Here is a 13,348-nt window from a genome sequence, read left to right as displayed (position 1 = left end):
GCACAATGTACTTGACATTGAGCCTTTGACAGAACATGCCAGGGGGTGGCCTCTCATCTCGGAGAGAAATGGGGAACTTTGGTTTTCTGAGAGTTCCAGCGGAGACCTTGATTGCCCTAGAATGCAGGTAACTCGCTACAGGGGAAGCTGGGAGGAACAAGGCTCAGAAAAGATATGCCTGTGGGGTGGAGGTGGATACAAGTTATTCAGCTACCTAGAAGCCTACTTTAGTAGAGAACCTCTGAGTTCTGGGAGATAAAGCTGGGAGGATCTGGGAAGGCCCCTTGGAGGAGGTGACGTGTGTGCTGGTTTATGGATAGGCTCACCAGAGTGATGTGGTCTGGGGAGCAGCCCAAGGCAGGAGACTGCTTGGGGAAGGCAGGGCTTCAGGAACTTGGAGGGGGCCCAGCCACTGTCCCCTTGGAATCATCACAGAAGTGAGAACAATTATGAAGCAGAATTTATGGTCCATCTCACTTGGTAACTTTTGGTTTTTGACGGTGCCGTGTGACTCCACAGAAGGTCCCACCCAGTAGGTCTGCACCCAGGAGTCCTCCCAGCCTTGGGCACCCAAGGAAATGAATCCCAGTGCTTCCTCCCAGCCTCCCAGCCCCTGCGGGAAGCCTGCTGAGCTGGGCTCAGCTCCAGACTGCTCTCCGAGAGCGCGCCTGTTTACCGCTTCGCTGCAGAGCGATGGATGACATGGAGGCCGCATTTTTCTCCCTTCGCAGCAGGGAAATGAATCTCACCAAGTGTTGCCGACACCATCCTACCAGGTTCCACATCCATCGTGGGCCGGGGCTGCTGACAGGGCACAGGCCCATCCCTCAAGCCGACTCCGAGCCCGGGGGAGACGGTGGAGACGAGATGAACATTTCGCATCCCTCCTTCCGCAGGGCTGCTCTTCCTCTCCCTTCCCTCCCCCGCTGCAGATCATCCACCCACTCGACCAGGTGGTGCACCCCCAGAGGCAGCACCCCCGGCCTCGGTTCTGACTGCACTTGGCAGCAGACGCTCCATGATACAGAAGATGGGTGGTGATCGGGAGAGAGGCAACAAGAAGGCCTTGGGTTCAAACCTGATAACCCGACACAGTCTGAAAGCATGATGAAGGGCAGTCACGTCACTGAAACGCCTGGAGGTCAAGTCCGCCCCGGAGGGGGACAACTGAGAAGATGGGAGAGGGGTCAGGAGACCCGGATCCCGATCCCAGTTCCTTTAATCGATGAAACTCTAGGAATTTGGGTGAATCAACCCATGGTTCTAGGTCCAGTTTTCTTCCAAAACTGGAATGGATTCCTTCCGGTGCTGGTAGTGGGTCTTGTGCTGGGGATTTAAAGACACGATACTAATACTCACCCATCTGTTGAGCACTTACTATGTGCCTTCCATGGTATGAAAAGAGCATCAACCCTCACATGAACCTTGTTAAGAAGCTAACTTCCGCCCCATTCTACAGATTAGGTAACTGAGACACTGACTTGAAGTCACTTGTAGGAAGCAAATGGCTGAACCAAGATTCAAACCCACCCTGTTAACTCCTAAGTCCTTTCCTCTTACTAGATGATGTGATGATCCCAGGGCACAGAGACTCCTGGGGGCATGGGCCCTTAGGGAATCTAGTGAAAGTGAAAGTCATTCAGTCGTGTCTGACTCTTTGTGACCCCATGGCCTATATAGTCTATGGAATTCTCCAGGCCAGAATACTGGAGTGGGTAGCCTTTCTATTCTCCAGGGGATCTTCCCAACACAGGGATTGAACCCAGGGAATCTGGAGGAATAAATAATTGAAAGGAAGGATTTGAAACCTCAAGAGAGCCATTTGGGAAAGCATTTCCATTCTTGGCTTCAGTTAACACTTAGCATAGCTCCATCTCTCATCGGGCCCCAGTCCATCCTCATCTCTCTGCATCATAACCATCTTTCCAAACCCTCATCTTTTTTTCTTAAAAAAAACCCAAAACTATTTATTATTTATTTTTATTTATTTGGCTGAACTGGGTCTTAGTTGCACTGCGAGGGAACTCTTAGGTGCTGCACATGGAAACTTTGGTTACGGCAAGTGGGATCTAGTTCCCTGACCAGGGATTGAACCTGGGCCCCCTGCACTGGGAGCGTGGAGTCTTAGCCACTGGACCTTCAGGGAAGTCCAGCAAAATCCAAAGCCCAGTCTTCTTGGACCACTCTGTACAAGTTTCCACTGAGGCACATCATGCCTGCCTTGCCAGTTTGCTCACGAGCTCATGGGGAGCAGTCTTGTGAGTTTCCAAAAAATCCCCAGGACCCTCTGTTGCTTCTGAGTCTTTGCTCGATTCTGGGTTTCCTCCATTGCCAGCACAGGTCCTCCTTGTGTTGCTTCTGGGGAAAGTTCTGACCTTCCTGGTATCTTTTCCGTTTGGCCAGTTGGACTTTGTTCGTTCTCGCCCTTCCATCCTCACCCCGGCTCCTCCCTCCCCGGGGGAAACCATCCAGGTGAGACCGTAGAACCTCTTTTCACAGGAGGCTGAGTCACAGGCAGGGATGAGCCTGAGCAGCCTAGGGTAGGGCTCTTCCAACGCAGTCTTTGAACACAGCTCTGGTCATGCCTGCCTAGTGGCTGTGCATTCCATTTCCACAATGCAAGGGACACGTTCCTGGTAGTGGACACCAGCCTGAGACAGAATCTCATCAGACCACCTCATAGACAGGGAACTGGATCAGGGAAGAGTCAATTCGACTGCCTTCCAAGCTAGATCAGATTGTCCAAGGTGACCCCCAAGCTCACCCGGGGTGCCCCTTTCTCCCAGCCAGCCTCTGCAGCGTTCTTTCCATCCACGGGTGTTTTCATAACCTCTCCAGGATCTCCACCTGGTGCTTTCCTCCTAGAAGTCTTCTTGGCTCCTACGTCAATCAACCCAGGCTCCAGGGCACACCGTCTGTGTGAAGATTTCTGGTTCTACCTCACCTGGCACGATCCCCAAATAAATCATTTTGTTAGGGTTAATAACATAGTCCCTTTAACTGCAAAGTGTTTCCAAATAGAAGGCCCTCCAGCCTGCTTTAATGAACAGATAAGAATCTTTGTAATTAACTTAGTGATGGCTTGTATGTAAGTATTCTTCTGAATGCTGTGAGACTGTTTGGTTATTGTTTCAAGCATAGGGTAAACATGCCCCGATCCCTCCCTCCAACAAGCTCTTATACAAACAACTGCCCTGTAGGTTATTTACAGGATGGGCAGCCGCGCCTGTCTTCGGACACCCTGTGGGTACACTGGAACCTAGAGGGCTGTCTGTCTTAATTCCAGCCTCTCTTTGTTGGGTCCACCCATCCATCCTTGACTCACAGCTCTGGATCTGGCCCCCACTCCTGTGATCTCTGCCTTCCCTCCTGGCAGGGTAGAGGGGCTCTGAGGGCTCTGCCCCTTCGTGTGATCAAGCATGCCTCGGGTGATCACTGCACTGGAGCTATGGGCTCCAGCTGCCAGTGTGTATGCGTAGTGTGTGTGTGTGTGTGTGTGTGTGTGAGTGTGTAGGGGCAAGCTCCCATCTGTGCGGTTGAAGGGCGTGTGAATGAGTAGGGGTGCTCAGGGAATTTGCATTTGTGACGTGTGCTGTGTATGCGGGTAGGGCGGGTGTGCACTGGGTGCCCCGCCCACAAGAGCCTGGTTCCTCCTCTTCTAACAAAGGCAGCACTTTAATCGCTGGATGCATCTGGTGCTTTGTCGTGTCTGTTCCTGGAGCAGGTTTGCTGAAGTAGAGGGTCGCCCCGTGGCTCTGGCATCTCTGGAGATTTCCTCGAGACACTGCAGCTGCTGGAATGTCCTTTCCTCCCCCTTCTTCCCTTCTCTTCCCTCCCTGGGAGATGTGGTCCCTGCCTGGTGCGCTAACCATGGTCCAGCTTCCCTCCCCTGGGCCCGCCCTTTCCCTTGATAGAGAGCCATCTCATAGGGGATCTGAAATCTGGAATGGAGCCCAGATGGGGTGGGGAACAGACTGCGGAAGGAGGACCCCGTGGGCGAGTGTGTGTGAGGGAGGAGACCCTGGAACAGCATCTCAGCTTCTGTCGATGCTGATGAATTGCATCTCATCAGGCGAGGGCTGGGCTCCACTCTGCCCCTTGGAGGGGTGGACTGTGTGTCGAGGTGGCGCTAAAAAATAAATCAGAAGGGGCAGAGAGGGGGAGCCATGCCAGACCCTTCCCTTGCTCCCTCCCACCATCGGCATCCCCCCAGGCTTCTTTGTCCCTGATCTGTCTGGGCTGGGGGTGTGCAGGTGGAGTCCATTTCAGGACCAGGGCTCAGCTGCTGGCTTCACTAAAGAATGGAAGCATGGAGGTCCACTCTCAGGACACTGCTCACTTTACCTTCGCTTCCAGTCAACTCTCCTAACTGGCAGGACCCCTCCTAATGGGAGAAGCCACAGGAAGCAACCCCAGAGACCCTGCCCCAGGACAAATTGTAGGAGGTCTGTTGGGAGCTGTTGCAATGAAGGAGAAGGAAAGTCACTCTAGAACTGCAGAAGGTTGAGAGGGAGAGGGTACCTCCGTGAAGCCCAAGCCGAGCTGGGCGGGGGGCTGCCTGAGTGTGCAGAGGAAGATGGCAGCAGACCTGGGGTTAAAGGCCTTTCGGCCTCAACCTCCTGGGGTCCCCACAGCAGCCTGCCCCATGGGACGGGGGCCTGAAGACCCCTCTGTGCCCCAGCGAGGGGCTGGCAGGCACCGTGAGTCCTGTGTTTGAATCCACTTGACAGATGGGTTCACAGTTGGGCTCCAGACAAGGGCACAGAGGGTCAGTCCAGGGACAGACCTCAGTCAGAATCTAGTCCAGACCCTTCATCTCGCAGCAGAGGGCCAGAGACTCATGCAAAGTCACCCTGCAAGTGGTGGGGGCACGCAGGGGACTGGGACCCAAGCAGCTCAGCAGCACAGGGCTTCTCCAGGGTCACCCGTGGGAGGGTCCCTTCCTCACCTCCCCTGCCCACGCCTCTCAGCCAGGCCCCTGCAGACCCCATCCCGCAGCTACCAGGGTAAATCTAGCCCACCTCCTCATCCCCAAATGTCTGTTTCTGACTTCCCAGCCATCTGGTAGACCCCTCCTAATGTCTTCCCTCAATGCCGCCTACAGTCTTGTCCAGGCTGCGTTTTTGGGAAATAAAATTTCCCAGCTTCCACGTGCACTTTACTTCTGCTCAGTGGGCTAAGTGTATGTGTAGGTTACTTTGAGCTTATTTGCACGTGTTCCTATATTTTGCTGAATGCTTGATGGCATTTCTTCAAGTGCGTCCGTCTCTCCTCTCAGACTGGGAGCAGTTACGGCACAGGGCCTGTTCCTCTTCCATCAGACGGGGATCTCCCGTGGAACAGACTATGGGGCTCTTCCATCAGACTGAGAGCTCCCTGTGGGCAGGGGACTGACAACTGGAATGCTTAAGCTCTGTCTTAGCCCCAAGACTCGCTGCCTCTCTGGCATACACAGGGATGGTTATCATTCTCTTCCCCCCAAGCTCCATCCCTATGGACCCCTCACCCACAATCCGGCAAATCCCAAACCTACAGAAGCAACTGCCAGCGGCAGCAACAAGCAGAGGATGGCAGAGACGGCAAAGCTCGGAAAGCCGCTGAGGACATCAGAGCTGTTACCCCTCCTCCTGCCTGTAGCATCTCTCTAAGAGGGTGGAGGGAGAAGGTGTGAACTGGCAGGACTGGTTGGTGCTCCAGGCTTCACACCTCCAGATCTGAGGACTATCAAGATGGAAGGCACTGGAGGGACCATCCGGCTCTGGATTCTAGTTGAGGTCCTGGCTTGTCCCAGACATGGGCGGTGCCAGACTCATGGCCACATGACCAATCAATAGCAGAGAGACAACTCCCACCAAACCGCTGGACTCCTGGCCTTGTGCTCTGGACACACTGCATCAGAATGATTCTCTGAGCTCCTGGTCCCCACGGAGGGGGGCAGCATGGGGCAGAGGAAAGATAGGAAGCTTGAACAAGTGTAACCTAGGTTTGAATCTTCCTGCTGCTATTTGTTTGCTGTGTGGCATGAGACAAGTCATAGAACTTCTGGGCCTCAGTTTTGTCATCTATAAAATGGACATAATGACACCTACCTTACTTGGTTATTGTGTAGAGTCAATGGAATGATGACTATAAAGTGGTTAGCATGGAGCTCCAATAATTTGACCACCTGATGCAAAAAGCTGACTCATTAGAAAAGACCCTGATGCTGGGAAAGGCAGGAGAAAGGGATGACAGAGGACGAGATGTTTGGATGGCATCACAGACTCAATGGACATGGGTTTGAGCAAACTCCAGGCAACAGGGAAGGAGAGGGAAGTCTGGAGTCCTGCAGTCCATGGGGTTGCCAAGAGTTGGATAAGAATGAGCGACTGAACAACAAAATCAACAAAACAAAGAGTGGAGTAAGCTCTCAGGAAATGTTAGTGATTGCTATTTAATCCTTTTGCTTCCTCTGTGCTTGGCACGCCAATGGATCCATGACAAGGGCTTAATAAATATCCACTGGGCTACCATGCCCAGGGTGGGAACATAAGGGTTGGCCTCAACTTTCCAATGTCTCTTGCTTACTCTCCACAGGCTGAAGGGACCGCCAGTTCCCCAAGGGAAAGGGCAGTACAACTCACACCCACTTCCTTGTCTGTGGGACCCGCTCTCCTAACAAGCCCAGCTCACCATCTTGCTCGGGAAAGCCCCGCTGGCTCTCTGCTCCTGGGGTGACCAAGAGAGGGTTGGATGGCGGTCTGTTGTGATGGTCAGCTGAGGGTGGAGCTCCTAGTAGGGGAGGGAGGGTGTCCCCTCTAACAATGGGGGAGGAACCATAGTGCTCAGCGTGTTCCATCTGCCCCCCAACAGTATCCACAGTCTATACCTTAAACGGGAGTCCCACAGCCTTGCTCCCATCACATGCCGTCACTTCAGTCATGTCTGACTCTTTGTGAACCCATGGACTGTAGCCCACCAGGCTCCTCTGTCAATGGGATTCTGCGGGCAAGAATACTGGAGTGGGTTGCCATTTCCTCTTCCAGGGGATCTTCCCAACCCAGGGAACTGAACCCCCGTTTCTTACGTCTCCTGCATTGACTGGCGGATTCTTTACCACTGGCACCACCTGCTTCCATCAGCGAGCACATCAAATCCTTACAAGGCCCTCCACCCTCCACCTTTTGGAGGCCCTTTCCACCTCCAAAACTCTCCAGCGTCACCTCCCCTTCAATTGTTCATATCATCAGTTGCTTCAGGTTGTAACAGAAAGACAGCAGGTTTGTAGCTGCCTGCCAACCTACTTCTAAGCTGGAGGCCTTGGGCAAGTTACTTGCCCTCTCTGTGTGCCCCTCTCCTCCCCTAGAAAATAGGAGTTAGTAGTTCCTATCTCCCTGGACTTTTACTTAATACAGGCGTTGAGCCCCTGCGGAAAGATCAGTGGATATTGTCTGGTATATAGTGGCAGCTTCCATGTTTGCACAGCTGGAGACACGAGGGCCCAGAGCTGGTCACGTTCTGGCTGAAGGTCACACAGCAAATGCACTGTCAGACCCCAGGCGTCCTTCTCACTTGTCTGAGGAAGTTTCATCTGTTTAAATGAGAATTTCCTTTTCTGGCCCCTATATTGTATTTCCCATGCTCTCAGTTTGGCTCCAAGTCTCTCCCCTTTCTCTTAAGGGGGGCATAGTACCCTGCACACAGTAGGTGCTTGTTAATATTTAGTGAAGACAGGCTTGGAGGTGCGTCCCAGTACGCAGGCGGTGACAGGGAGCACTGACGGGTGGGGGAGGGGAGAGAGCTCAGGATTTCTTTCTGCACCCTGGCTCTGCCCTCACGCGCCCCCGGCTGTTGGCTGCCTGAGAAATCTCATTTGGCCACTAAGCTGATTCATGGGCTGCGTTCCCCGGCGCTCCCTGAGCAGCTCTCTTGTCAATAACTGTTCTTTACAAGCTCCCTTGATTCGTTTTGGGGGGTTGAAGACAAATTTTTAAAGCAGAGTTCAGCACCCAGGCCATTCCAGAGGGGCTGTTAACTTAATGTCCTGCCTCGTTCCCTCCAAGCTTCCTGCCTCTTGATCCCTATGTGGGTCAGGACTCGCCATTTCCAGCAATTGCTTCTCTGGGTCCTTGCCTTAGAACAGGGAGGTGAAGAATGAAGAGAAAGGAACCCAAATGACAAGCCAGGGTGGCAGGCAGGGCTCGGGCTCTGCTGCTAGGGGGGCTGTGTGACTGTCGGCCAAGCGCTCCCCGTCTCTAGGTCCCCGTTTCCCTGTTTGTGAAAGCATGGATTCTGATAAACACCACGACATCGCTTCCGCGGTCGTCCCTGGAGTGGCCGGTTCTCTGAGGCTCCTTTGGGAAGGAGATCTCGGTGTCAGTAGCATCTCATGGCTCATCCCTTCATCCTCACGTGGGGTGATGCAGCTGGCAAATTCTGCAGTGAAAGCCACAGTGTCCACTGGCTCTCTGCTGCCCCTGCCTTTCTGCTGTAGCCTCCTCCTAACTGGTCCCCTTGCCCCTCCAGCTTCCTTCCTTCACCCAGCGAGAGGGAAATGACCTGAACCTCAAGCCTAAGTCTGACTCCCCAGTCCATTTTGAACCTCTTTGCCTCCACTCCTTGGCATATATGTTTTGTGTGTTTCTCCATCACCAGAGACCCATGGTCCAGGCACAGGGAAAGCACGTACAGACACCAGGCAGAAAAAAAAAAAAAACAACAATAAACAATGCCCCTGGGGTGTCGAATATGCAGCCTCTGGGCCCCCACACCCACTGTTCTCCCTTCCAGGAATGCCCTTGGCCTTGTTCTCAACAAACTAAGTTTGAGTATGTCTGCCCCTCCCTTCTTTGCATCCCGCCAACCCAGGGCAAAGCTCTATCATCAATCATCCCAGGCGACCGTGGTCAGATGACATGTTCATCGTCCCTGTGGGGCTGAGGCTCCTTGGGGACAAGCCCACGCTTTTGCCTCCTCTCTCCCTGGCAGGGCCCAGCACACAGTAGGAGCTTGATGTGTTAAATAAACGAATTGGACCCTCATTCCAGATTCCACACCAGCACCTCCCATGCAGATATACCCCAGCTGAGATGTTCCTCCTTCCTTGATGCACACCTATGTCCTTCTTGTTTCTCCCTGAAACTCTGCGTGGATAAGTGGTGAAGTGGCAGAGTGGATGGGCATTAATGGAAATAAAAATGGGAAGCCATTGAAATGGAAAGCCATTCATAGCTTGCATCTGGACTTTAGTTACCAAATATTTGTTGAGCACTCGCCAATTCTGGCACCATGGGTGAAAGAAACTGACAGAGAGCCCCCCTCCCCGCTCCTCTAGGACCCTCTAGGAGGCTACTGTCAGGGCATATTGGAACAGCAGGTACCTGATGTCCTGGACATTCCAGGAGCGCCCTCATGCCAAGCCCACCTATGGTTCTGCCCTAGGTGGCTTTCTGGCAGCTCCTGGCTTCTCTGCCGTTGAGCCACACCTGTTCTTTGTTGCCAGCACATCTGGGGCAGAGCTAGCCTTCTTTCAGGCTCACATATTACCTGAACATGAAGACCTGAATGTTGCATTCTCCGTTTACTGAACATCTCTGCTTGCCAGGGTCTGTGCCCGCAGCTTTGTCTGCTGCTGGGCACTGTGCACAGCACTTTACAGACATGATCTCATCCAATCCTCACCCCAACCCCAGGGCTGCCCCTGTCGGTTGAGCAGAGGATCCTGGCTGGCAGTCTTCCTTTGGTCGTGGGCAACAGCTGTTTGGGGCAGTTGCAAACACAGCGCTCGTCCTGCCCCTGATCCCTTCTGGGACAGATGCAACCAGCTGGAGCCACCTGTTCAGGGTGCTGAAGGCTGGCCAGGGCGCCTTGGCTGGGCTCTTGCTCCCCCCAGGCTTCTGGTGGTCCCCAGGGCTGCGGCCTGCACTGGAGAGAGGTCTCACAGGGCCAAGGGAGGCCATGAGTAGCTGCGGAGGGGCTCACCCAACAGCTGTGGAGGGGCTCACCCAACAGACATTGCTCTCTCCCATGTGGTTTTCTGACCCAGAGACCCCCAGATTGTCCCCATCAATCCCTGGAGAAGAGAGGCTTCCCTGGGAGAAGTTGATGGTGACAAGGAGGGTAACCCTCTGAAAGGTGGACTGAAGGCAGAGGAGGAAGCTGGTGTGAGCTCTGCTGTGCACACAGCCCTCTCACCTCTCTCCTTATTTTTCTGTCCCCCCTAGCCCTCTCCTAGAGGAGGCATCTCTTTATAAGGGCACACTTCTGGGTCTAAGAGTCCTCCATCCCCGTGTGGACATCCCTCCAGCATCGGGGTTTAAAGGGACCCGGATGTTGGAGAAGGAGGCGCAGAACCCCAGGCGGCTCAGCCTGTTTCCATCTCACGTCATTTAGTGCGACCTCCGTGTGTGTGTACACGTGCGCGTGTGCACGCAACTGCACCGCAAGGAAGGGACACAGAGCCAGCCACCGCGTGCTGTCTGTTCTCCGGGAGCTGTTGCCCCACCCCCAGTCTTGTTGCCTCCGTTTATTTAAGAAAAATCTGACACAGTGGTGGGTAGAACCCGAGAGAAGGGCCGCCGTGGGCTGGGGTCAGGGAGCCGCGGTTCCCTTTGCCTTGCTCATCCCACAGTCCTTCCCAGCAGTTGCCTGGTGCCCTTGCCCCCTCTCACGGGACGCTGCCCGGTGGGGGAGGCGGTGGCCACCCCTGCAGAGAGGAAGGAGGGGTGGGCGGAGCGAGAGGGGCGGCTAAGGCGTGGTGTTGATCTTGCTGAGGGGTGGGCGGGAGGCACCCAGGGCTCCTGGGCGCCCAGACCACAGTGCTCTGGGGTGGACCCAGGACTCCTCCCCCTGAGGGCCTGCCCACAACCCTTAGGGGCAGAGGATGGAGTCCTGAGATCTCAGAGAGGGGCCTGGCTTGACCCCAGACTTCTCTATAGAGTCAGCTCCCAGATCCTAGGAAGGGACTTGATGGTGGGGGGGGGCACCCGGAAGCCAGCAGATGCTACAAACATTCCCTGCCTCCCCCCCCCACCCCCCCAATGTTTTGTCCACAGCAAGATCCTCGGCAGGGCAGGCAGCCGCTGCCTCCCAACCCTGCAGGACAGAAATCCCTGAATAGTGGTTTGAGAAAAGTCTTTGTGCAGCTTGTAACACAAGGCTCCCCCCAGAACCCCTCCCCCTGAATGGGGGAAGCAGGAGACATGGGGGGAGGCGGGGCCCTCTCGGCCCAAACTTGACTTCCGTGCCCCAACTTGGGGCAGGGGGGTTGTCTAAGATGGGAGGAGGGTTGGAAAGGGGAGAAGGAAGGCTGGGATCGCTTTCCTCTTAGCCAGCTCCAGGAGGAAGGCGCCTCCACCTTTGGGGGCAGAGGAGGGGTAGGGGGAAGCGGGGAAGAAGAACCACCGTGAGGCGGGGGCGGCCTTCCCCACCCCGGAGGAGCAAAGCTGCAGGGGCCGGACTATAAAATCCACTCGCTCGCGCCGGCCCACATCACATGTGAGCAGGGTCCCGGCTGTGAATCACAGAGCCCACCCTGCCCTGGTCGGGCTGGGGGAATCGGGACGGCACCTCTACGCAATCTCTTTGATTCTGCGCATGTAATTGTGCAGGTCAGGGGGCGGGGCGGAACGCGTGGTGCCGGTCACATCCGGGCAGCCCCATCCCAGGTCCTCTTCGTCTTCCTCGTCCTCTTCGCCGGCGGGCACCGAGTCATAGGCCAGCTCCTCGGAGGGCAGCGTGGTGAAGGTGGTGAACTTGACCCGCTTGCGCTTGGAGGTGGGCGAGCTGGCGGGGTCCTCGGCCTGGTCCCTGGCCGAGCCGCCCGAGGAGCCGTCGCCCCGCCCGTGCACCTGACTCTGGACGCTGGTCTGCGAGCTGCCGCTGCTGTGGTGGTCACCGTGGCAGCAGGCGGGCACGGTCTCCATCGGGTTGCTGGCGGGCGGCGACAGCTCCCCCTGCACCCGCAGCGGCTGCCCGTTGCCCAGGAACACCCAGTGGTGAGAGTGGTCCATGCTGGTCTGGCCCTCGGGCGGGATGCGCTTGTGCCGGTAGCGCAGCACGAAGACAATGCAGTTGATGAGGAAGACAAGGATGGCCAGGCAGAAGACCCCCAACAGCGCGTACATGCCGATCTCCAGGTCCGTCAGCCCCCGGGGCATCTGCAGGAAGCCGGTGGGCAGCGGCAGGAAGTCTTCCGTGGGTGGCACAGCTGGGCTGGCAGTGCCAGGGCCCACGGCCTCGGGTCGGGGTCCCGCAGTGCCTGGCGGGCCAGCTCCCCGGGCCTCGTCCTCGCCCCCTCCGGGCCCTGGCTGGCTGGGGCCCGGGTAGTCGTAGGTGGGGTCCTCCTCGTCCCGCCCAAAGTGCACCCGCAGGCCCACGCGGGTCGTGGCCAGCACACTCTTGCGCTTGGTCTTCTGGCAGCTCTCGGCGATGGTGAGCTCTGCGCGGAGCAGCTCCCCGGCCCCCTCGGCTTCCGCCACCACCAGTGGAAAGGCCCGGTCCTGGGTCACCGTGGCCACGCGCTCATCCAGACTGCTCACCAGCAGCCCGTAGTCCCGGGGGCTGTAGAGGGAGAGTGGGGCCGTGGTGCCATCGCTGTAGGAGAGCCAGAGGCTCAGGAGGGCTTCCTGGAGGTGGAGGAGCAGGAGAGGACAGGAGTCAGAGAACTCTTAGGGCTGGCTTCCCTCCTAGATCTTGAGCTCCCTGCTATTCCCAGTGCTGGGAACCATTATTTGCATGGGAGTTCTCCTTTGGAGGTGGTGGAGAGGGCACACAGAATAGACTCGTACCTCCCTGAGAATATCCTCGCCCACTTCACCCTTCTCCCCTGGATGAGCTGATGGTAAATCCCACCTTGGGTCTAACTCGAATCCTCCTTCCTGCTCTAGGAGCCACACCCCACCCCCTGCCTGACTTTGGTTTTACCCCCAGCAGACACGTGGACATCGAGAACACAACATACTCAGCCTCAGCCTTGTCCTCTGTGTGTGACACCTCCTGAGAACTGACCTCCTGACCTCCTTGTGGATGGAGACACAGGGCCCAGAGACAAGCCACTGGCCTGGGGTCACAAAGCAAGTTGAAGCCGAGAACTCCTGAGTCCTGACTTCTGGCTTGGTGCTCAATACCCACCTTTGCCCTCCCTGTGTCCCCACATGTAACTTTTCATCTTAGACCATGGCCAGTGTCCTGATATATCTGTGGGGAGGGGCAGCTGTAGTTGATGGCGGCGGGGGGTGGGGAGCGTCCAGAGATGGGTGAGGGTAATTCCCGGGGGTGGAGGAAAAGTTAACGGGCCTTCTGAGAATCCAGGAGGGAACCCTCTGCTGGAATGCCTTGTGGTGGCAGGTGCAGGAAGTGAGACCTTGGC

General features: G+C 56.0%; 1 protein-coding gene across 1 annotated transcript in view; it reads right to left on the bottom strand.

Moving 5' to 3' along the window:
- Nucleotides 1-9,323: 9,323 nt before the first annotated feature.
- Nucleotides 9,324-13,348, bottom strand: part of TMEM132E (transmembrane protein 132E) — a 61,836-nt gene continuing 57,811 nt past the window's right edge. Inside the window, exon 9 of the mRNA XM_044939544.2 lies at nt 9,324-12,605. Coding sequence (XP_044795479.1) covers nt 11,550-12,605 — 1,056 coding nt within the window. The 3' untranslated portion in view covers nt 9,324-11,549. The remainder of the gene's footprint in view (nt 12,606-13,348) is intronic.

The sequence above is a fragment of the Bubalus bubalis genome, chromosome 3 (assembly GCF_019923935.1).
Source record: "Bubalus bubalis isolate 160015118507 breed Murrah chromosome 3, NDDB_SH_1, whole genome shotgun sequence".
NCBI lineage: Eukaryota > Metazoa > Chordata > Mammalia > Artiodactyla > Bovidae > Bubalus > Bubalus bubalis.
The sequence above is the reverse complement of the archived record's forward strand: the minus strand, read 5'-3'. Positions and strand labels throughout refer to the sequence as shown.